A 25,420-nucleotide genomic window follows, 5' to 3' on the forward strand; every position below is an offset into this window, starting at 1 on the left:
TACGGTTTTGACAATTAGCTCCATTTAAGCTCCCAAACTGGGGCTCATCTCTAAACAGGGGGGGTGGCACTATCCCCAGCAGCAATAATAGAAATGGCTAAAGCAGCATGCAGTATCGAAGTGCAGCTGTCCCGTCTAATGAGATTTTAAAGTGCTCTCATAATGCCTCATAAATGGCCCCTACATGGGGAATTATATGCTGGAAACATAGAATCTGATTGGTGTTCCAGGGGGCGGAGGCGTATGCCTTCCCGGTGCTGTGTTATCGCGCAACAATGAACCGTGCAATAGAGTGTCACAGTTATTTGGGACATTGGCCCTGCCAGGCACAACCATTCACTATAAACACAATCGTGAATTAGTCCAGCACATGTATAATTTACTGCCGTAACTGCTGCCGTGTTCTAACAGTGAAACTGAATTGAGAATGTCTTGTATACAGACTTTTACATCATCAAATTGCATTAAACAGCTTCAAAAATCAAGAAGATAGTCATTAAGAACTTGAGCTTGGATTCACACATGCATGACGGGACTCAAAGAGAAGCTGTGTTTTCCAATGACCAGAGCGCACACACGCACACTGTGTTTAGTGTGTGAATTCCTCATTGTTGTGGCCTGTACCTCTCAAGACTGATATAGGAGTAAAAGAGAGAGAAAGAGACAGTGGGAGATATGCAGAAAGACCAGCTGTGAAAAGCAATTCAGACAAAACATGACTGTATGAGGGCATTGAACACTGTGTGGGTTGTGTCCTGGCTCAAGGCATCTTTTGTATGAGATATGTAGCCTCTTTGTGTACCGAGAGACCTTGTTTGCATTATAATACTCGGCCTGAGACTGGGTTGTCTCAGATGATCACGTGTACACCTTACTGTGAAACCTTAAAACATACTTATAGCAAGCTTGTTCATGCCGTCTCTCAATAAAACAGAGCTATAAAATATATAGAGTAACTTAATTTAAAGTAGCTATGCAGAGTATCTGAATACAAAACAAGACTTGTGTGAGCTGCCTATGAAGGCATAATTTTAAGGCATAATAGGTGCGCTCTGGACTATAAAGCCCAAAGTATACTTCACTTAGACGCGAATGCAAGGTGTTTGCACACAGGTGTATGATGCAAAATTCGTCATCAGCAGAGTGCTCGAGCACAGAATGCATGTAGCCAGATTTTTCTAACCGTGCATATTCTGAACGCACAGTATGCGTATGCACTTGAAAGTATTTGCATTATTTTGGTGGGTCCACAAGGTGGCAGCACTCACAGATTTAACTGCCGCTTATCAACAGGACGCTAAGATGGAAACAACAACAGTGTATGTGCACATCAAGAGGTAAGAGATACCTGCATTTGTATAACTCGAGTCTGAAGAAATATAAAGATGGGTCTAAACTCCTGAAGAGTAATAGTCCAGTATATCGTAGCAGTCATATTGTGTATGCACAAACAACCAGTGTATGTGCACACAGTCAAATGTAGTTTACTTCGAAACGCTGAGCTGTATGCCGACTCTTAGCGTTCACATCAAAACCAAAGTAACTTTGGGCTTAATGTTGTTCCAGCCTGGAACTTCCTGGCAGGCACTGTAGAGGATGTTCTGAAGTTGTGGAGGTTTAGACCAAATGCATTATTTTTGCTAAAACAGTGGAAAAAGATAATCGGCGGACACAAAAATGAATTCGGTGTGAACAGCTCATTATAATAGAAAGATACATTATGGATTATTACCATAAAAAACTAATTGTGTTCAGTAAGGCACTTATAATGTTAAAAAAAAAGTACTTCAGAAAAGCAGTTCCACCCCAAACATGACAATTTACTAAGACAACTTTACAGATCAAATAATGCACGTTTTTGTAAAATAATTTATCTAAGTGCTTTAACAAAAATATATGCATATTTTCGCATTTAAACCCTAAAGAAAATGACAGTTTCCTTCCAATAGGGACAATATTTGTGTGTGTGTGTGTGTGTGTGTGTGTGTGTGTGTGTGTGTGATGTACCTTTATGCTTATTAGAATTTCATAACTTAGCTTAGCATCATGCTAATGTAAAACTGCCTAATTGAAATCAATTTTAAGTCTCACATGCAAAGCTGTATTTGTGTGGTGCTCTGAGTTGCTTCCTCTGTATGTTGTACAATACCCATTTATTTTCAGGTTCCATGATGTTAAGGATGCTGCCTATGTAGGAAGCTCACTTGGTTTTGAATCATAACTTATAAGTGCTTAAAAGTCATGCTGATAAAGCCGGCATGAAGGCCCAGACCTGCTCATCTTCTCCACAGTCAGATGCCTTTATTGAAGTGATGAGTCTCCAGCTGTGGACTATAGCGTCACCTGAGGTATGTCCATCTCTCCCTCTGAGTGTCTGTCTCAATGTCTCGCTGCTTAATGGAGCAGGACATGTCTGTTGGAGCCAGGGGTTTGCCACATGTGTGTCAAGACATTCATAGTCATAGATCCATTTGGAGGACATGAATGAATGAATCTTTGATATGTCCAAAGGTTTCAGTCTGTGACTTCGGTGTTGGGAAAGAATTGAAAGATATGAACAGGGGCCTAAATCTTTGAATTTAAATGTAAAATGTAAAAGTAAATGTCCAGTGCCCAAACAGTGTTATGTTGCAAGTTGAGAATATGCAACACTAGCCTGTTAACATGCATAAACACTAAACAGAAGAGAACATCTGAACATGTCCGAATCCAGTTGCTAACTTTAGTGTTGCACTTGAAGTGCGCAATTACAGGCGAATCCCCTCCCAGAACAACACACTAATTACAGAGTAAGGGCAGCTTTGCATACATATAGAACATATTGAAGAGAGGTTTAATTTCAATACTTTTACATAAGTATTTTTCAAACCAACAGTATCTTCAAAGCGGGAGACATTCATCACCAAAAGGTTGCATGGAAGATGTTATGATAATTGTATGCCTGGGTGGAGCTTGATGTGAGAGCTGAATGCAAATGTTGCACCACAGGCCCACTGATGATTTATTTAAGGGGAATTTCCCTCTCTTTGACATGTAGAGACCTAGAGCTCAGTTTGTGTTCACCCTATGTTGCTCCATAATGTTCTCCTTTAACACTTAGTAACATAATATGGTTAAATGGTCGAGGAAGCTGCAGATATAATTAGATAAATATTCTTTTGATGAAAGGTGTAATTTTGATGCATTATTCTGAACATCATTCTATTTTATTGTAAAAATGTTTTTGTGCCAAATGACTATACAAACAAAAGGAAATATATCAAAACACAGGAGTCATGGAAAAATATTATTTTTTAAATATGTTATATTATAATATTATTATTAAATATAATAATAATAATAATAGGTTAAATAAGACACACACACATACACAATGTGTGTAAACCTGGGTCGACAAAGTGTTTGCATGCAGAAATAGCAAGTATACATTTTCTTTTAAAAAACAATTATTTTGGCCCTATATGGGCTTTTTACTATTTATTATAAAGGACAAAATAATTTCTTTCATTTGAATCACTTACTGAGCCCTTCTTTGACTTAAAGGGGAAAGAAAAGAAAGAGATACATAGCTTTCTGGGAATTCGTGCAATAACCCAGACAGCACACGTACATCTGTGTTGCCTGTTAAGATCTTTTCATCTGGATAGCATCACAATCTAATTAACACAATCTAATCTGCCAAACATTTTAAAAAGATCAGAGTTACAAATGTTCTAAACTATAAACATCTCAAAGACATCTGCCGAATGTCTTAAAAACATCTTAAAAAGATCAGATTTACAAACAATCTAAACTAAAACATCTCAAAGACATCTGCCGAATGACTTAAAAACATCTTAAAAAGATCAGATTTACAAACAGTCTAAACTAAAACATCTCAAAGACATCTGCCGAATGTCTTAAAAACATCTTGAAAAGATCAGATTTACAAACAGTCTAAACTATAAACATCTCAAAGACATCTGCCGAATGTCTTAAAAACATCTTAAAAAGATCAGATTTACAAACAGTCTAAACTATAAACATCTCAAAGACATCTGCCGAATGTCTTAAAAACATCTTAAAAAGATCAGATTTACAAACAGTCTAAACTATAAACATCTCAAAGACATCTGCCGAATGTCTTAAAAACATCTTAAAAAGATCAGATTTACAAACAATCTAAACTAAAACATCTCAAAGACATCTGCCGAATGTCTTAAAAACATCTTAAAAAGATCAGATTTACAAACAATCTAAACTAAAACATCTCAAAGACATCTGCCGAATGACTTAAAAACATCTTAAAAAGATCAGATTTACAAACAGTCTAAACTAAAACATCTCAAAGACATCTGCCGAATGTCTTAAAAACATCTTGAAAAGATCAGATTTACAAACAGTCTAAACTATAAACATCTCAAAGACATCTGCCGAATGTCTTAAAAACATCTTAAAAAGATCAGATTTACAAACAGTCTAAACTATAAACATCTCAAAGACATCTGCCGAATGTCTTAAAAACATCTTAAAAAGATCAGATTTACAAACAGTCTAAACTATAAACATCCGAGACATAATTATTGACTTATGTCTTATAGATGTTTTCAGATGAGCAAACAACATAAAAAAAATATGTCTTCGAAATAAACACACACATAAAATAGACATCTGGGTGACGTACATGTGCTATCATGCAAAACTATAATTTTGCACTATAATATAACTATAATAAGTACACTATAACTATAATAAAAAACTACTATATAACCATGTTATTTCACTTCTTTAAATTCACTAAATTCTCTTCAAGCTTTCAGGCATGTCATTGAGATCCTTACAATTTAGAAAAAAAAAGAAACAGGCTACCTGCAAGCAAGATGAAATTAGGATGTATTTCTTTTGTGATTTATATATTTGATTGATCATATTTAGAGAACACCTCAAATTTATTTAAAAATGTCTGAATGTTTATTGTGTCCACAAGTCATAACCTCAGTTGCAATTAACAACTTCTGTTTTCCAGAATGTTCTGAGAACATTAGTTTTTGTTTATACAAAAATAAAACCTAAAAAGAACATTCTGACAACATTAGGAAATGGCTTCCAAAAATAACCAAAAGGGAACTGCAAATGTTAAAGGAACGTTCTGTGTTTGCAAGGGTGTCACACTTGCTGGTTACATGCATATTTTTATCTCAGTGTTCTGTTATAACAAACAAATGTTATCTTACAATAAAATCTAAGCTATGTAGACCTCAGTCAGTCTATAGCACCATATTTAATTTTCGAAGGGAAAGTAAATAAAGCAGTGAGGAATAGACTTAAAGTCCACACAATGGCGTGCACTTTTTAAAGCTATATAAAGGTCCTAAATCACATCTAACTTTCACAACTGGTGTTTTCTAAATGTTTAAGTAAAGGCGTTTTTTCAACGATCAATCCACTTTAAAAAAAAAGTAGTACAACTCATTGAAGAGACTGCAGGTCTATCTCTCAGCCTTGTTATCGTTATCGGAAAAAAATATGGCACTACTCTTATTCTTGTCAATTGATTGTTAAATAGATAAGAGGAAAAAGAGAAAGACACACCAATCAGATTGGTGTGCCAATTAATGCAAGAAAGCACACAGGCTTGATGGCGGGTAAAATAAAGTAGTAGGGTTCGCTTATGGTTAGCAGGTGCCATCTTGTGTCTCATGCTGGTATATGCTAATGTTGATTCATGTAATGCTTTTTATTCCAGGTCAGGTTTGTGCACCTGGTGAGGACAAAAAATGGGTTAAATAAGCAGGCCCACTCAGCACACCTGCATCAGCACCGACCCAGTTGATGTACAAGTGATACGCATTTCAAACACATTGCAAGCTTTTGCTAACACGACTTACCATGTAGCCTGATTTTTCAAATCCCCCCTTAACTTTCACTGGTGTTGGGCTCTGTAGCGAATTAAAATGCATTACAAAGACGTTATTATTCAAGCTATCCTTTATTCTTTTTGTTAAGTTACATTGAACATCTGCTTTAAAGGAAAAAATTATACTTAGCTTTGAACACTCAGGAAAAATATAGTGAAATGAAAGATGGTTTGAGGACAGCAATGTAGTGCAAAGTTATCTTTGCTCTTATTTTTTTGGCACTCAAACATAAAAGCACACACTCCCATCAAACATTTCCATCCAGCGTTTTAGACGCCATAATTTAGATTCAACAACAAACGAGATTGCGCTTTGATACAGTTTTCAAACAAAAATAGAGAAAATATTTTTTGGAAGGTCTTATTTTACAATACATTCAAAAATGCAATTTCATAGCCTAAACAAATCAAATCCTAAAGCACAGCAAATCCTTTACAAATGAATAAAAAAATATCAATATGGACAGATTTCACACAAACAGCATTATTATACAGAAATTCAAAACCTGAGACTGAATCAGCACAAGCCTGACTGATCCTACCTCAAGTCCTCGCTATACCAAAATATACAGTAAAGTGTAAATGTAAAACAAGAGATCAAATGTACTTTTCTAGATAAGATTGATAGCTATTTAATTGACAAGTTATCCTTCTTTTAAGACACCTGCTATCAACCCACCATCATGTTACACCAAACTTGTATGACTTTTGTCCAGTGAAATTATTATTGAAATCTCACAGCTGCACTTTTACATACAAAGAACCTTCTGTCCAGTTCAGCTGCAGTTTTGCTTGGTATATCTAAACAGAAAATCTATAGTCTTAGGTCGAGATTCGAACCAGGGTCACCTAGCACACATAACAAAAGCTACACCACTACACTAACACATCATACATGTGTGGTGTGCCCCCTCAGAATTAAAGGCCACCCTGATAACAGGTCACAATGCTCAAACATCTACAGTAACAGAAGGCCCATTGGTGTTGCCCACTGTAGAGGCTTTTTCAGATGAGCTGCTGATCTCACTGGCTCCCCCTGCTGGTGAAGGTGAAGCAGTTGTATTTTCTGTAGCAGCAGTGTGCTCATTGCTCTCTTTGGTCTGGCTGGTTTCTGCCACCTTCTGGTCAGCGCTGGTATTGCTGGCTGGTTGTGAGAGAAGCGCTGTGGTTTCGTTGACAATTTGAACGCTGTTAGTTGAAGCTGGTGTCTTTGTGCTGCCGTTCTGCACTGGGAAGGCTCCTTCTAGAGCCGTATAGAGGAACTGATACTGCTCCTGTGTAGAGGTTAGAATTAGTGTAGCATTTTGAAATGCAAAAGAAGCATAGCATTTATTCATTGTTTATTTATAAAGTTTAAAACTTATACCTCATAACATTTTAGATAGAAATTGGATTTTCACACTACTCTTAAAAACTTTAATTAAATTATTTTATTTTATAATAATTATCCTATAATAAATTTTTATTCATTGTTTATTTTTATTTTATGTAATAATAATAATAATACACTGTTTTAAAACATTATCTGTGTTTTGACTGAATTTCAAATTATTACAATAATAATATTTTTAAATATTAAAATATTAATATTTTAAATAAATATAAAGTCGATCAGAAAAAAAAAAGAGTTGTTTCAGCTGAGCTGGGTTTGGGGGAGTGGACATAGGCTCTTGCCACTGAATGTTTGATTACGTAGCCTCTGGCTTATATGTAGCATAAATAGTTGTTGTTGATAATTCACAAGACTTTTTGTTGTATTTACCCTTTCTGTTTTATGTCAACTTATGCTTTTATTTGAAGTCACCACCATGGAGATTAGTGTTTCTTCAAACTAAAGTAAACACTGTTCTCAGTCATGTCAATCTCTTAAAGGTAAAAAGATTAATGGTGTATGTTGGGCTTTTCCACTGCACGGTACAACTCGACTCAACTCGACTAAGCTTGCTTTTTTGGGGTTTTCCACTGTGGATAGTACCTGGTACCTGATACTTTTTTTAGTACACCTCAGTCAAGGTTCCAATCACGCCCAGCCAATACTAAATGTGATGTAAAAATCCTGCAGATCACTGATTGGTCAGGGAGAATCGTCACTACCAGCGTCACTGGATTTCCGACACGCGACATCAACCCGCTAGTTTTAAAGTTAGCAACAGCTATAGCAGTATCATTTGTTCACGCGACTTTCGAGTTGTGAAAAAAGAAATGGCTGTGCGCAAAACCACACCATGGTCAATAAACGATGTGCAGACGGTCCACTCGTTAGCGAAGAAAGAAACTACTTAAAACTAAAAACTCTTTCAGGAAGTGTCTCAGCTGTTGGCTGCACACGGCTAACACCGGACCTACCAACAGTGTAGGGAAAAGTTAAAAAAATTAAAAGTGACTACAGAACCATCAAGGAAAAGTGGTACGACCAAATGGACGATATCTAGACTGGCGAATAATGGAAGGGAGAGCGCACTGGACGCAGCCACGATGGAGGATGGTACGTTTTGTTATGTTAACTCTATACTCTGTTTGAAAGATTCACTTTATTTAGTTGACCAGCTACCGGAAGCTTGTTTTTAAAACAACCAGGCCAATATAACTGTTACACTTGTGTAAAATCACCATGCAACAACTGCTTTATGCAGCACAACGAGCTAGTAGCTAACAGTTAGCATTTCTGATATTGTTTTGGTCAGTTTGTGTCGTGTTTAAGATGATGTCACGGCAGTAGAGGCCGAACTATGACGATCAGCCTATAATCCCACCCACGTTGAGGGGCACTATACTGCAGTGGAAATGCAAGCTTCGAAAAGTAAAGCGAGTAGAGTTGAGGTGAGTCGAACAGTAACGTGCTGTGGAAAATTGCCAGTATTCAGCTGGTCATGTGATCCTAACATGGCTGCCCCCATGAGGCATCCCCGCCCCATGTAGAATTAAAGAGCTTTTATAAGGTTACTGATATGACTGAACTCTTCATCTCACATGAGTAGTCATAATTTTATACACATGTTTCAAAATTAGTATGTAGTTAAATAGCAAATAATTCTTTTTAAATATATATATATATATATATATATATATATATATATATATATATATATATATATATATATTATTATTATTATTATTATTATTATTATGAACAACTTGAAACAAAATAGCCAAACATTATGCGAACCTGTTCTTGAACATGACTTTGGGTAAATAATTTTAAGTGTGGAAAACTTTTCAGTAGGGCTAAACTACAGCTAATTGATTGATCATTCATTATATCTTTGATTTATCGATTTATCGATTAATCGGATAAAAAAAGCCACATTTTATTTCCTGTAATTTATTCATTAAAATGCATTTATTAAAAAACATCAACGATTGTACATTATACATTGAGCACAAAAAAAAAAGGTTTAAAATTAGGGCTGTCAATCAATAAAAATGTAATTGAATTAATTACATGATATGCTGATTAATTAAACTAATATATATATAAGCATTTGCTGAAACAGCCCCTCAAACAACAATAATTCAATATATAATGATAAATCGTTATTAAAAGTTATATTTAAATAATGATAAACATAAAATATATTTTAAAAGCAATAAATTAAATATTTAATTAATGAGTTCTGTAATTGAATTCCTCAATCTGTCCGAGATAGATGTATTATAAAGGCTTTTCTAAAGTCATACGCATGTACACATGCGACAGACAGACATTTTTGGAGCGTCTCACTTTGGTTTTGTCACATTATAATCACGGTTTTAAAGTTTACTTCAGTTAAGTTAAACTGTTTGAATATTAGAATAACATGTCTCGAGATACTGCTTCCACGTTCTAAGTAGTGTGGCTCAGGCGTTTCCGGTTACAGGGTTCAGAGCGCCTGTGTGCAGAGATTTATTCATGGGAAGACAGATTATATCTTTTTGTTAGGGCTGTCAGATGATTAAATCAATAAATCATATTTCTGGTGCTATTGTGATGTCTTCATTTTATAATTTGTTGAAATTTGCCTCTAAATATATTGTTTCCTTTCCAAATGTAGCTAAACTCATCTCCTGAATAATAAATCAAACATGTATAACCTGCAGCAGTCTGGCTTCAACATGCGTTGCATTCATTAATGATATTTCATACCAGTTGAGATTCAATGATAAATTCCACCATACAATGATTGCAAATGACTTTCTTTAGGATAAATGCCCCAGATTACCTGTTATCTTACTCTGACCATGCTTTTAAAATCACTCAAAACAGAATGAAGAAGTTGCATTATCAAATTAAATAAATGAATAACTACGTTTATATACGTCTATTTAATCACACTACATATTTTTCATCTTATAACTCATTATCTTAAGCAGCTCTTACTTATGCATTTGCTTTTCAATATTTATTGATATACAGTACTTATCAGTGAAACAAAATAAAGAAGGTCCTTCCTCAGGGGAATTTTCAAGGGAGGTGCTGTCACGATGAGCGTAAGATCTGAGAACCAGGCCTGGGTGGGCCAGTAAAGGGCAACCAGGATGACCTGTTCCTCGCCTCCCTGATCTTGCACAGCACAGGTGCAAGAAGGCTCACTGGGGGAAATGCGTACTTGCGTAGCCCCCGGGGCCAGCTGTGTGCTAGCGCGTCTGTCCCGAGAGGAGCTCCTTTCAGGGAGTACCAGAGCGGGCAGTGGGAGTTGTCTTGGGAGGCAAAGACATCTATCTGTGCTTTGCCAAATTGGTCACTGGGACTCTGGTCTGCAGAAAGCAGAGGTCTGTCTAAGAGTTGAAAGTCTGATGGCAAGAAGGTGTGATTGTCACACGGTATGTGCCGTGGTGCCATGCCCATCTCGGGACTCGAGTCTGTAGCCAGTGCTGAAGCGGTCTCATATGAATCAACCCAAGCGGCGCGGCTGAGGATGCCATATGCCCCAGGGGCCTCTGAAATTGTTTTAGAGGAACCGCTGTGCCGGGCTCGAAGACAGCAAGGCACCTGAGCACTGACTGAGCGCGCTCGTTGGTGAGATGGGCTGTCATTGAGACTGAGTCTAACTCCATGCAGAGAAAAGAGATGCTCTGAACCGGGACGAGCTTGCTCTTTTCCCAGTTGACCTGAAACTCTAGACGGCTGAGGTGCCTGAGCACCTGGTCCCTGCGAACGCACAGTAACTCTCGAAAGTGAGCCAGGATGAGCCAGTCGTCGGGGTAGTTGAATATGCGGATGCCCACTTTCCTTAGCGGGGCAAGAGCTGCCTCTGCGATCTTCGTGAAGACGCGAGGGGACAGGCCGAAGGGGATGACCTTGTACTGTTACGCCTGGTCATCGAACGCGAACCATAAGAAGGGTCGTGTCGAGGCAGAATGGAGTCGTGTCGAACGCAGGTAAGAATCTGTTTCTGCGTGAGCATTTTGAACGGGAGTCTGTGTAAGGCCCGGTTGAGAACTCTCAGGTCCCATCGCATCCTTGAAGAGCAGGGTCGTGATCATGATCTTTGAGTGCCTTGGCTTGGTGAGCTTAAAGGAGAGCCATGGCATGCAGGGTGGAAGCGGCCTGTCCGGTGGCACTGTAGACTTTCGAGGTAAGTGATGACGTCGTTCTACGGGTTCTGGAGGGGAGTACCCGGGACACAAGTGGATCGCAACCGCTCTGTCCACCGGGGGACCTCCGTGTACCCCTGGGCCACCCCGCAATCCAGGGTAGTGAGAGCGGACGAGTGGAGGGGTCGGTTCCGGGCAGTAAAATGCCCTCCACGACCGCGTCAGCTCTTCATGCACTTCTGGGAAGAATGGAACCGGGGGGTGGGGAGTGGCTATGAGTGGTGCCCTGACCCGAGGAACCGATCGAGTAGCTGTGAGGGGGGGACAGAGGTTTCCAGTCCAGCCTTGTGCTCACGGCGGCCCGGGAAAGCATAAAGGACATCTGCGCGTCAGCCTCAGACAGGGCGAGCAGACCCGAAGTTGGCAGCCAAGACAAGTCATCAGCATCAGACGCCACTGTGACGCTCTCCAATGCAACGGCAATGTCGTCATCCAATTCCGGGGGCTCAAGGGAGAATGCAGGCTGGCCGCGAGGCGAGCCGCACTCATCCTGAAATCGGACGGAAGCAAGCAAGTGTGCCGAGGGGGCGGTTGGTTTGTGGGGATTTACCCGGCGAAACCGAGCCCATTGTTATTCTCAAATCGCCTTCATCGTCCCAGTAATCCCGTGGGAAGAAGGAACGACGCGGGGGGTGGCTGAAGTGGCTTTCTCTTGTGAGAAAAGAAAGCAACGACTGCAATGTTGCCATGGCTATGTTCTCGCACTGAGAACATGAACCATTCATAAAACGCTGCCTGCGTGTGATCGCAGCCCAGGCATGCGAGGCAGCTTTTATGACTGTCAGAAGTGGAGAGAAATCAACCGCACAGGAACTACACAGAGGCGGAAAGACATCTTTAAAAAGACGTGTCCTGAAAAGGACGTTCAATGCCTGCTGTGTGTTGCTCTTTTATGAGTGGGAACTCAAACTCTTTTAGAGGAAATAAACTCTTTTTAGGAGGGGAAACACTCTTTCAGGCAATGAAAGCGCTGTTGAAGCGCCCAAGGGCGTAGACTGCACAGCGTGCAGAGAGAGAGAATGCCAGCTGGAAACGTGCCGTAGATCCAACAGCAGTGCTTATCGCCAGTAGAGGTGAGTGAAACAGTGGTGAACTCAGCTTTCTGTTGCACAAATATTCGGCTCAGAAGAAAAATTCTGACTGGCACTTGCTGCCCCGCTTCCCTTTATACCCATATGTCCGGGGCAGGGCATGCAAATTCTGTCTGCCTTTTGGTCTTTTCTCAGGTTCAGATGTACGTTTGGCATCCCAGGAAGACCCCTTGTGTCACTTCATTCGACACAACGTCAAGTGAGTGACAGAAGGGGAACAGAAATGATATCAAGATACATTTATTCAATGAAAATGGATTGTCATATGCAGTTAAATGGATAATGTTGTGAAAGTAGTCAGTGGAAAAGTAAAAAAAAAAAAATTGTTTCAACTTACTATTGTTTCAATCATTCCCTTCCTCTCCCTGCGTACATTTTTGACAGCCTGGAAGACGTCCACCAACTTCTCTGTGGATGCACTGTCCATAAGATTCCATAAGGCACAAAAGATTCCAGAACGCGACGATCCATTGCTGATATAAAATGAAAGGTATGTTATGAAGAGTGGTGAAAAAAAATCAATCAATCAATCAATGAATTAAGAAATTTAGTTTATTTGTCTTGTTGTTGATGGACTTACTTGCAGTGCACAACAACAGGGATATTCCGTTTGATTTTGCTGTTGTCATAGCCACTGTACTCTCTGATGATCCTTATCATCTCTATCAACTCCTGAGGGTTCTCTGGTACTTCACTGTTTCTCCACTTTAAGAACTGATACTGATCCACCTCCAGGATCTCGTTCTTCTGTTACATGATCAATTACTTTGTATTTTTAAAGGGTAGTGCAAAACTATACTGATTGGAAGCTTGTCAATGTCCAGTCAGATTAGAGAACCGTAAATAAACATGCTGTATACTGAAATCTATAGCATAGTTAATGAAAATATATTAATGTGGAAGATAAGAGACTATGGCTACCTTTGTGGATTGTATTTCCAAGCGCCGTCTGACAAATGTTGGGAAACTTTCTGTCTTTTTCACCTCGATTTCCATCTCCCCAAACACTTTCTTATCATCTCCCCAATACTGAGAGCAATAATCCTGAAGAAACAGAGTTGGTATGAAAATCGGAGAACATAACCAAAATGAATCTTCCTCACAATGGAGCGATTCCTTTAAAGGGACAGTTCACCAAAAAATGTAAATTCTCTCATCATTTACTCCCCCTCATGCCATCCAAGGTGTATGACTTTCTTTCTTCTGGAAAACATAAACGAATAATTGTTAGAAGAATATTTTAGCTCTGTAGGTCTGTACAATGGAAGTGAATGGGTGCCAACATTTTGAAGCTCCAAAACGCACTCTGAGGCAGCATAAAAGTAACCAATAAGTTAAGTTAAATCCATATCTTCAAAAGTGATAAGATAGGTGTGGGTGAGAAACAAAAACAGACAATATTTTAAGTCAGTTTTTACCATAAATTCTCCTCCCTGCCCAGTAGGGGGGCACTATGCAAGACCAATGCAAATCACCAAAAACAAAAGAAGAAGGACCTAAATATTGAACTCTTTCTCACCCACACTTACATTACTTCTGGAGATATTGATTTAACCACAGGAGTCTTATAAATTACTTTTATGCTGTGTTAATATGCATTTTAGAGCTTCAAAACGTTGGCACCCATTCACTTGCATTGTATGGACCTACAGAGCTGAGATATTCTTCTAAAATCTTCTGTATCTTCTTTCTAAAATCTTTGTATTCAGCAGAAGAAAGAACATCTGGGTGAGTAAATGAAGACAGAACTTTCATTTTTGGGTGAACTAACCCTTTAGGGTGAATGCTATGATACGTTTGTCTTTTATGAATCACATTTGTAGCACTCCAAAGGATGTCCATACCTGGTTATCCTCTTTGCAATCAGTGAGCATGACCAATGTTTTAGTTTTTTGTTGATAAAGCATTAACAGGAACTCTGCTGTTGTGTTTGGTAGAGGCCCCTGTGCTGCAATGAGACTCTTATTACACCAGTATCCCTGTTGGAAAGTAACCGAAATATAGTATGATTAATATGTACATAACTCCTGTAATTTGATTTGCTTGCAGATAACAGTGTATAGGTACAGGTATGTGGGTCGGTATTTTCTTTTTTGTCTTATTACTAAATCACCTGACAAGAACATGTCCAGGTCATATTTCACCCAAAAATCAAAAGAAAGAAATGCAAATTATATTTAGCTTTTCATTTAATTACATTTAATTTATTATTTTTTTTAAATAATATTAATATAAGTACTGTACTTGCAATAGAAAATGAAGGGAAAATGTTCATTATTGTCATGAAAATAATGCCTCAATAAAACTAATTCTTAATGGTCTAAAAAGACATTTTTATTATGTACGTAAAATATTATATTTTTTTTTTCTTATGATTTGGAGGTGTTAAATGACCTGGAGATTCACCCATGCTTGGAAACTAAATCAAAAGGGAAAAATCAACAGAATCAAGTTTTTTACGTCAATGAATGAGGCATTGATGTATTCGTTGGATTCTTCTTCTTCCTCATCTGACGAATAATCCTCATCCTCAGGATCACTTGTGTGGTTGCTCTCTATGTCCAGTCTAAACAGGACACGGTTGAAGTCATCTGCGACACAAACAGATCACTCACTTCTGTTCAGTTCTTTAATGTGCTTCTGATATTAATTTGGATAATGAGAATTAGCAAAATTGAGCAAATACATTTTTATATTTTATTACAAAAATATTATGATATTGATATTATATTAATAATCATATTTAATATTAATACAAATTTAGCTTATGTTCCTCACATGGGACAATAGATGAGTAGCGGTTTTTCTTCTTGTTGTCCTCAATGATTGCTGTGTTAAATGTTCTCCAGTTTTTAAACTTGGGAAGTTTCTTTATTAAAAAAAACAAACACACAATCAAACAGGGAATATTTAGGGTTTTTACTATCTTTGAACTGCATTTAATCATGTAAGAGTTTCTTTCTTCAAGCAAAGGATGGAGGACAGACCTGGAACTCCAATTCAAGCAAGCTGGTGTCATTTCCATCTTTCTGTCTGAGGGTGTTGAGCTTCAAATGAAATTCAGAGAGAAAGATCTCTGTCTCTCCAAACTGGTAGTGCTCTATCAGAGCGGTGTGGATAAGTGTGTACTGGGCCTAACACACACACACACACACACACACACACACACACACACACACACAAACATGTTTTTATATCATTGTGGGGACTCTCCATAGACTTCCATGCATTTTATACAGATATAATGATAATATCCTAACCATACCCCTAAACCTAACCCTCACAGAAACCTTTTTGCATTTTTACATTTTCAAAAAAACATTGTTTAGCATCTTTAATAAGCCCCTCGTGGGGACCACTGGTACATGTTTATACTACATTGTGGAGACCAAATGTCCCCACAAGGATAGTAAAACCTGAGATCACCTTCCTTGTGGGGACATTTGGTCTCCACAATGTAGTATAAACATGTACACACACACACACACACACACACACACACACACACACAGTAAATATGCACAATTAAATAAACAATTTTAAATCTCCCCATCTTTAGGGATCTGAATGTACAGTAAATTAAAGGCTGGAAATTAATTACAGATAAATGGGCAACATTTTGTAAGATTTAGAAACAAAACTGTCCAACTTTGACATATTTACGTAAATTAAAAATAATATAAAATAATATATATACATTTCGTGTACACCCTTGCGATTATCTAATCAGCCAATCGTGTGGCAGCATTGCATAAAATCATACAGATACGGTTCAGGCGCTTCAGTTAATTTTCACATCAACCATCAGAATGGGGAAAAAAAATTATCTCAGTGATTTTGACCATACCATGGTTGTTGGTGCCAGACGGGCTGGTTTGAGTATTTCTGTAACTGCTGATCTCCTGGGATTATCACGCACAACAGTCTCTAAAGTGTTTAGAGAATGGTGCGGAAAAAAAAAACAACCAATGAGTGGCAGTTCTGTGGGCAAAAACGGCTTGTTAATGAGAGAGGTCAATGGCAAATGGCCATACTGTTTCAAACTAACAGAGAGACTTGTTGTACCCCATTCACCTCAAGGTTCGACATGTGACTGCTCACTACAATTGTACAGAGTGGTTATGTGAGTTACCATAGCCTTTCTGTCAGTTCGAACCAGTCTGGCCATTCTTTGTTGACCTCTCTCATTAACAAGCTGTTTTTGCCCACAGAACTGCCACTCATTGGTTGTTTTTTGGTTTTTCGCACCATTCTCTAAACACTTTAGAGACTGTAGAGACTGTTGTGTTAATATTTATTTAGGTAAATATTCAGGCCGATTAAAATGTTTCTATTTTGCACTTTTTCAAATTTGGTGCCCCTTCCTCATATAAATATTAATAATGAATGAGTGATAGTAATATTTGTCTCACCTCCACTTGAACCATGAGGCAACGCTGGCGACGTAGTTTTGCTACAAATCCATAGATGTCCACTTTACCCTCCTCCTCAAGACTTTCAATCATGGCGTCAATGCTAATATACGTTCCTGTACGTCCAACCCCTGCGCTATAGAGGACATGACAATATTCATAATAAACATAATCTTTTTGTATTTAGACTTACTTTTCTACACTTCATACAGATGTCTGAATTTTCGGCATTAAAAAGAGATCAAGCATGAGTTTCCTTTCAAAGACAGAACATTTATACTTTATGCACCTTTACTGGATACAGCTATTGTCACCGGTCTCAGTAGTCTCCTCTTACCTGCAGTGGATCACGACTGGGCCGCTGAAGAAGTTCTTGAAGGAGTTGACTCTTCTCCTAAGCTTCAGAAGCAGGCTAGGATCTCCAGGGACACCATGGTCAGGCCAACTGATGAATTGAATGTGGGTGACTTCTCTTTCTGCAGCTTTCTCTCTCTTCTGTAGACATATTTTTAAGCCTTATTGACTAATGCACACAGTATGAACACACACCACACACACACACACACCAAACAAACTTCCACTTACATTGGTTAGGACCAGATGACGAATGATGTAATCGGGGCAGTGGTCCTCTGATCTGATTTTCACTACAAAATCGTCAAAAATCTCAGTCTCTCTGTCCAAAGATGGCCAGTACTGAGCACACTTGCTCTAAAAGAGAAAAAGTACTATCACTTGTAATATTCAGGCCTTGATGTAATCTGCACCTAAAGAAATGTATCGAAGGATTAGACTGCTCACCATTAACAAAGATGTACAAATTCTTCACCCCTTGTGTGTGGCTCTTTTAAATATTTTACCTAATCTGATTGTGCTTTCAGGCCCTAAAAACACACTTACATTTTACCATCTACAGAACTTTCATCAAAGTAGTGAAGAATTTTTTTTTTTTAAAGTCAGCAGTTTCTGTCTGCACCTAATAGGCTTTGTTCAGACAGAAGCAAATAAAAAATATTTTTGGGGTTATGCTTATCCGGCTCTTTTTTTTTTTTTTTGTAGTCTGAATAAGAAAAAAAAAAAACACTTAAAACATTTGTTAATGCATCTCAGTCTGAATTGTCAGATTTAATGGGTTTTATCATCATTTGCTGTGCGTGGGGTTGTTCCGTCAGGTGTTGCAACTGAAAAACATTTAGTTTGTCATTGCACATTCCACCTTTTTTTTATGCAGTAATCTGCAAAGAATGGGCTCAGATTTAGATACTGCCCTCAAGAAAAACCTAATCAATGACTTATATCCATTGCTCATTCATTGCGTTGTAGCTATTACAAACACTGTTGGGGTTTTAGCAAAAGCTTCTGCCGTAGGTAGAAACCAATTCCAAAATCAAATTACTGGCCAACCAATGTCAATCAGTAATAAATGATTAATAAAGCAGAAGATGGACTAAATACATCTACCAACCTTATTTCCTTCCTCACAACGGGTAACCATGACGATGATGGATGACTTTTGCTCCCAGATCATTCGCCAGAAATCATCGATGGTCTCATCTTTGGGTCCTGGAAAAAAAAAACATCAAATATCATTGAAGAAATAGAAAATTAGCGATCGAAAAAAATGTGAATGCAGTTTATTGTCTCTTGAGAGTAAAATTAAAGCAATAAGCCACAAGAGGCCATGTGTTACAGTGATTTTAAGAAGAGGTGTTCTCAGCAAGTTGCAAAAAAGCGGCAACAGCAATAGTCGATAAATACCAATATTCAATAAAAAATACCTATATTTAATGTATTACTGTATTAATCTTAATAATAGCAATAAACAATTCTTTCCACATAATGTAGCCTTACTGTAGGCTGTTTATGTTTGCCAAACAACAAAGCAACTTGCTGCATTAATATACAATGAGTGGTCACAGTTGTGCATTTATAAGAATTTTACAATGGCTTTAAACAAAGCACATCCAATCAGAATTTCGAGTCTTTCAGTTAAATAACTAAGCAAAATCACACTAAGCAAGAGTTCTGTTATACTGAATATCAGCACGGCTGTAATTCAGACGTAGCTATTGTATAAGAGGACTATTGTAACTAAGGACTGTTGTATAAAAGGATATATACCTTGGGCAGCAATGTATTTCTTTGGCTCTTTATATCCCTGTATGGGAAAAATAAGTTATGTTAAAAAATTATCAGACATGTTAAATGTCATAATAAATATAATGTAATATTCTAATTAAAAAATTAAAAATATTTAGACAAGAACACCCGCGACCCTGTACACAGGATAAGCGGTTGACGATGGATGGATGGATGGATAGACAAGAACACTACAATTCCAGGTAAACAAGCATACACTTTTGATTAAAATCAACCTAGTCTCATAGAATGAATATTTGCAAACTGACTTTTACATACAGCATTCTTCATTTCACAACAGTTTCCTGGTGAAATGAACACTAAAGGTGCTACAACAACTGTGCATTTTATTCACTTTCAAACAAATCACGACTATAATGGCTGATTATGACTTTATAAACACTTATTTTTGCACTATGGCTGTATTATGATATCAAAACACTTTTACTCTTAACATATAATTTGAAAAAAAAAAAATACACATTTAAAGGGGTCATGACATACTCTTTTTTTTATTATTATTTTATTATCTTCCCTGATGTTCGCTTAAAATGTCTGTGAAGTTGCACCAAAACAGTCATAATTTATTAATATATGATCATTTTCCACCCTGTCTCTGGCCCTCTGCTCAGTTTAAAGTCATCTGGCCCTTTAAGACTTCAGTGTATAACCCACTGTTATGATTGACTAACTTCATTCAGTCCCTTAAATACAGCCATATAAAACTCAATTGAAACAAACTTCACATAATAATAAAAAGAAAACTACATTTCAGGTTTAACACATCCAACACATTTCATCTGAATGTATAAAAATGTTCCCTAAAGAAACTTGAATTAAACTATTTACTCACAGTTTTGGTAGGGTTTAATTGACCCATCCTTCAATAACAGTTCCTTTGCAAAGCTCGAATCGTATTATGACTGGTTCTCCAGCAATCCATGCTGATATGAGCCATAAAAAGATACAATGCATGCTGAAATGTCCTGAATAACAAAACGTTATACAGTCCATGGTGACATTTGGTTCTGCAACAGGCCAAAGCAAAAACGCATCATATCTCACATCTTCCGTGTTTGTTTACACAGTCATTGGCAGCAGCAGAATAAGACGTATTTTTAAAAGTTGCGTTTGTACCGCTCTTAAAACGCACCGCACATCGCCGGAAATGCATCAAAACGATTAAAGATGTCCATATAGTGCATGTGTACAAAAAACTAACAACAAAAAATAGCACAGATGGGTGCAAAAACTGTACAGGATGCCTACAAAACAGCAAGATGAAAAGGATGAGGTCACCTTTTTAGAGTCCTAACTTGTCATTGTGTTTTTAGGCACAAAATAGCCACAAGATGAACAATAACAGTCAAAGCCATTCATCTAATGCAGGTTTATGTAGAAAAACATTTAAATTCAGATAGGCACATGAAGGCGTCCTGTGTAAGTCCACATTGCTGTAGATGAATGACAGGCCCTCTCACCTTTTCACCTGTGTGAGTGTGTCACAAGTTCCACTAATTCCAAACGGCCTGTTTCTAGAGCCTGGTTTAAATAAATGCCCTTTTTCTATTAAAAAATGAGATGTTTTCAGTTCTGAAACTTACAGTATGTTTTTGTAGTACAATGATCTCTTATATGCCAAAAGATCACAAATTCAATTTCTCATGTCATGACCCCTTTACATGTTTGTATTACAGACCCACCTACAGTACATTTACATAGTTATTCCAATGTGATTAGCTCATCTCATAGAGCTTTGGTTTCTGGACTCTGACGACATTGGTTGGAGACCAGCCAAACACACAAGCTGACACGTGAGACGAAAGTGTCATAGAAGCGACACAAGATGACGTGGTTACTTCAGAAAATGTGCTTTTCATTTCACATTTTCTTTTTGGACACTATCCATTAGGCTTAGGTATTGGTTTAGGGTTAGTGTTTTGTTTAGCTCTCTTTTAGGACACTGTTGTTAGGTTTAAGCTAAAGTTTTAGGTTAGGGAGGTATGTTTTACTCATTCAAACCTCTATCGAATATTCACCTCAAAAACTGTCTGATTACAACACCATTTCACTCGCTTTTGGCGCCCGGACAGGACATTTCACTGGGAAACTGCAGTGAAACGTGTAATAATGCACGTAATTTAATTTAGCCACAGTCCCGTTCGGTAACCGTAATGTTCATGCGAACAGGCTGGATACAATATATATCAGCTGTACCTCAATAAAGCTGGCATTGATGTAGTCATCATCGCCTCCAGTTGAGAGTGTAACTAGATTATAGTCATCTGAGAAAATTGAACCCATGCAGAAATCAATTCATTCATAGATAACTGAAATATGAAAAACCAGTAAATGTGATTCTTTATCAATATCTGGGTGATATTTACAAGGCAGAATGTCAACGTAGCGGTTCTTGGACTGGTTTTTCATTTTCTTTGCCTCTTTGATGGTGTAATTGTTGAAAATTCGAGGGATGCTCTGAAAAACAAAAAACCCTGAATATTTCACATTGGATCAAATACTGCATTATAGTTTGCAGGATATATGGCATATAGAAAATCACCTGAAATTCAGCCAGAAACAGACGTCCTTCATCAACGATCTTCTTCTTGTAAGTGTCCAATAAACAGTCTCCAGTGATGGGCTCAACACTGAGCAGGTGTTCTGGGAGAGGAATGGGACAAGCAAATCAGTTTTTGGAAACCAATTATATTCTGAAATACACTGAATTGACAAAGATATGAGCAAAAAACTTACGAGTAAGAGGAATATTTTCATCTTCAGCTTGCCTGTGGTGAGAAATTCCGACAGAAACAGAGATAAGCATTTCTGTAATTGTTCTGTGTTCACTGAGAACTTTTTGAAAACAGATTTAAGATTGACTGGGAGAAACAGCGATGCTGACCTTTTCCGTTTGAGCATGAAAAGTTTGTACAACACAAAAAGGAGTGCAACTGATGTCACAACAACGAGGAAAGCCAGTATTCCGATGACGGCCTTGTCATTGTCTGAGAAAGGAACACAACAGCTTAAAATCCTCAAAATCCTTTGTCACATAAACTACACAAAACTCTGGATAAATTATAGTCTATATGCTCTAACATGCACATGGAAAATATGGTCGGGTCAAAAATTCTGAGACCACATTGAAAATCTGTGATATAAAATCCCAATTTAAAAACTTGGATGTAAATAGAAAGTTCTTGGATTTTGAAAAATGTAAAAGCAATGAAAAATGAGAAAATTCACCTAAATAATCGAAAACGTGCAATGAATAAGAAATATTTAAGATTCTGCTCTGTTACTAGGTCTGTTACAATTTTGTACAAAGATCATATTTCCTTGCTTCCATTGAAACCCACAAGATGTTCTTTAACACGTTTATAAATCGTGCTAGATAACATGGTCATCAGGTTTTGTCCATGTCAGCTCGAGTGCATGTTGTCCTTATAGCAAATGGAGGGCATACCAAATACAAGGAAATTCTAATGTTAGTTTTTCAATTCAACTTTTCACTCAAATTGTTATGCTGATAAAATCTAACCAAATATGCATTCAATTAGAAAAATACTAAACCAAAAAATGCTATTGCTTTCATTAACGGTCTCAGACTTTTAAACCACATTGCACATTTTACGAAATTCAGTTTTTCTTTTGCTCAGAATAATCTCCTCTAAATAGGTTATACTTTCAATAGTTAGAATATAAAAGGCCATTCTTACATCTAGTGGATTTGGAATTTACAATGGAGGATTCATTTCCATTCCCATTCTTGGCTGTAACCTGAATTCAAGAAATATTATGAAATCCACATCAAAACATTGCAATGATAATTAAGCTTTAATTACTAAAGACTGAACTCCTAAACAAGTATGCATGATGAAAAAAACAACATGACAATTAAGGGAGATTTAAATACCTTAATAGTATAATGGGTGTTGTAATAAAGATCTTCAAATATAAATGAACAGCTTTGGTATTACTAATCAGCTTTTGGTCAATTTTTCCATTGTTTATAAGTTCGACTGTATAGTTTCCCTTATCTCCATTCCATGCATCGTTTGACAAGTTCATGCATGTAACACTAAAAGAATTGTGAGATCGTAGTTGTACTGTCATAGATGAGCCAAAACTGGGCTCTATATAAAAGAAAGACAGAGAGAAAAATGGTTAACTTCTGACTGAGTATTAAGTATACAATTTGTTGAGTTGACAATGATCATTTGAGAATACATCTTTTATAAAAGTTGTATCTGATTGCAGCATGATCTTAGCGAAGAGAGTAAAATTAAATTTCAGCATTTATGTATTACAAATCTGGCCTCTGCAAAGTATCTTTTTAAAGTGAATTGCAGATAAAGTTTTATATGAAGAGTTATTTGTAAAAATAATAATAATAATTATTATTATTATATTACATTTACTGAAATGTACTCTCATGTTAAAAAAGCCATATGTGGTGACAATTAAACATTTCAGAAATGTAATATCTGCTGTTAATATTTAGAAAAGTCACTTAAAGGCATAAGCAGAGTCACACTTTCAAGCACAGCATGCATAAATTATGTAGATTATACAGAATTGTACAGAAGCTAAAATTATGAAACAGATTTGTTACACTTACTGAATGACTGTGTCTTTGTTTGATTTGAGGTGGAAATCGTGTAGTTTTTAATGTTGGTATTGGCTGTAATGTTGCATTGATATTTGGTATATGCATGTAATCCATCAGAAGTGCAGGTTACAATAGTATTACTGTAATCACATTTTGACACTGACTCTGACTCTGAAAAGATAAATGGTATATATTGATTTAGTGCTAAATTTAGTGAATCACAACTGCATGAAAGATCTATAAATGCATAGATGAGAACAGCATATCATTTTGGAATCTTATTTCAGTGATGTTTAGGAATTTGTAGTACTACAGGAGAGAATGAGCCCTTACTTTTCACATTTTTTTCAACACTTTTACAAATGCCTGAAATATTTTGCCATTTTATGCCTGAGCATTTGCCTCCTGGGGACCACGTCCATGACATTCCAATGCTGTTGTGGGTTACTTTTTTAAACTCAGTTTTATTTGTCCAATCTGTAAATGATAAAACACAATTGTCAGAACCAAAAACCAAAAACCCTTCAAATCCCATTCACAACCGCAGTGTGTCTCTGACCAAGATACAATAGCATAATATACATAGCTACATAAGTACAGTATAATAAAGTAGCTATGTATGTGTATAATCCACTTTTGCTAGTCAAAATTTGAGATAAATATTTGCAAGTTGATATTAAAACTGAGAATGTTGACCTTTTCTATAAGCAACTCACCGCAATCAATTTGAATTGGGAGATTATAGCTTTCTATGACATCACCCTTGTAAGAGTATTTTCCAATGCAATTATGTATTTTGGTGGGCTCTAAAAACACATCCTCATTTAACTTATATTGTTTATTATTGCCTGACAAAGAAAGAAGAGAAAACACATCCAATTACATTAGTGTGCATAGTCAACAATGTAAACATGATGTGAAAAATATTAAATCATTTATACACACAGCACTCCAAATATAAAACATTTCCTTTACTTACCATCAACACTGCAAGAGACCACTAACATTTCCTGCTGGAACAGTTTCCTGCTATATTGGTCCATTTAAACTGAGAGGGGATAGTTTCATTGAAGTATATGAACGGTTTGACTGAAGAAACATAACAAAACAAAAACATTCAGATTATTAAAACGTGAGATAAAGTCTTCCATTTCAGATTACACATTCAAAAGTCCAGCAACCAACCCTGGGATTGAAATCAACCATGTGCATTCCCTAAATTAAATATGCTGGGGGATAACATTGATCGTTTCAACATCATACTGGGGGGGGGCAGCATGCCCCTTGATTGTTTTGCTGTCTGTCAGAGAAGGGGCATCAGAAGTTTTTTGGAGGGCTTGAGGCAAATCTCCCTTAGAACACCCCTACCCCAAATTGTGCTCTAACAATGTTGTTTGTTCCATGGGGCATTACCAGCAGTTAGTGTCCCCTTCATTAAAGTACTACTGTACAGATCTTGTGTATAAGAGCATGCTAGTCAAATTGAAAAACAAAAGCAAGCCTTTTTCATTAAAGAAAAACAAAACTAATCGCATTATAAAATACTGACCTGGGGGAAAGTTGACATTCATTGTGTATTTGCATGTTTCAAGCTCAAATTGAATTGTCTTCATTTGGCAAGAGTCATCAGCTGTTACATTCTTACATGTCTTCAGATTCCATTTATAATCTTTGAAACACACTTCCTCTTCAC

General features: G+C 37.1%; 1 protein-coding gene across 1 annotated transcript; it reads right to left on the reverse strand.

Annotated features, from left to right (window-relative positions):
* Positions 1-5,963: 5,963 nt before the first annotated feature.
* Positions 5,964-25,420, reverse strand: ptprc (protein tyrosine phosphatase receptor type C). Its single transcript, XM_052122156.1, is given in 26 exon segments — positions 5,964-7,170; positions 12,899-13,034; positions 13,142-13,308; positions 13,483-13,605; positions 14,406-14,540; positions 15,022-15,152; positions 15,340-15,430; positions 15,549-15,695; positions 16,974-17,109; positions 17,311-17,468; positions 17,559-17,684; positions 18,439-18,536; positions 19,095-19,131; positions 21,330-21,397; positions 21,500-21,590; positions 21,676-21,776; positions 21,870-21,901; positions 22,018-22,120; positions 22,835-22,895; positions 23,032-23,085; positions 23,088-23,251; positions 23,737-23,898; positions 24,061-24,204; positions 24,444-24,575; positions 24,707-24,816; positions 25,277-25,420. Coding segments are annotated over 25 exon segments (2,985 nt in total). The 5' UTR covers positions 24,771-24,816; positions 25,277-25,420; the 3' UTR covers positions 5,964-6,846.

This window comes from Xyrauchen texanus, chromosome 48 (assembly GCF_025860055.1).
Source record: "Xyrauchen texanus isolate HMW12.3.18 chromosome 48, RBS_HiC_50CHRs, whole genome shotgun sequence".
Taxonomy (NCBI): Eukaryota; Metazoa; Chordata; class Actinopteri; order Cypriniformes; family Catostomidae; genus Xyrauchen; species Xyrauchen texanus.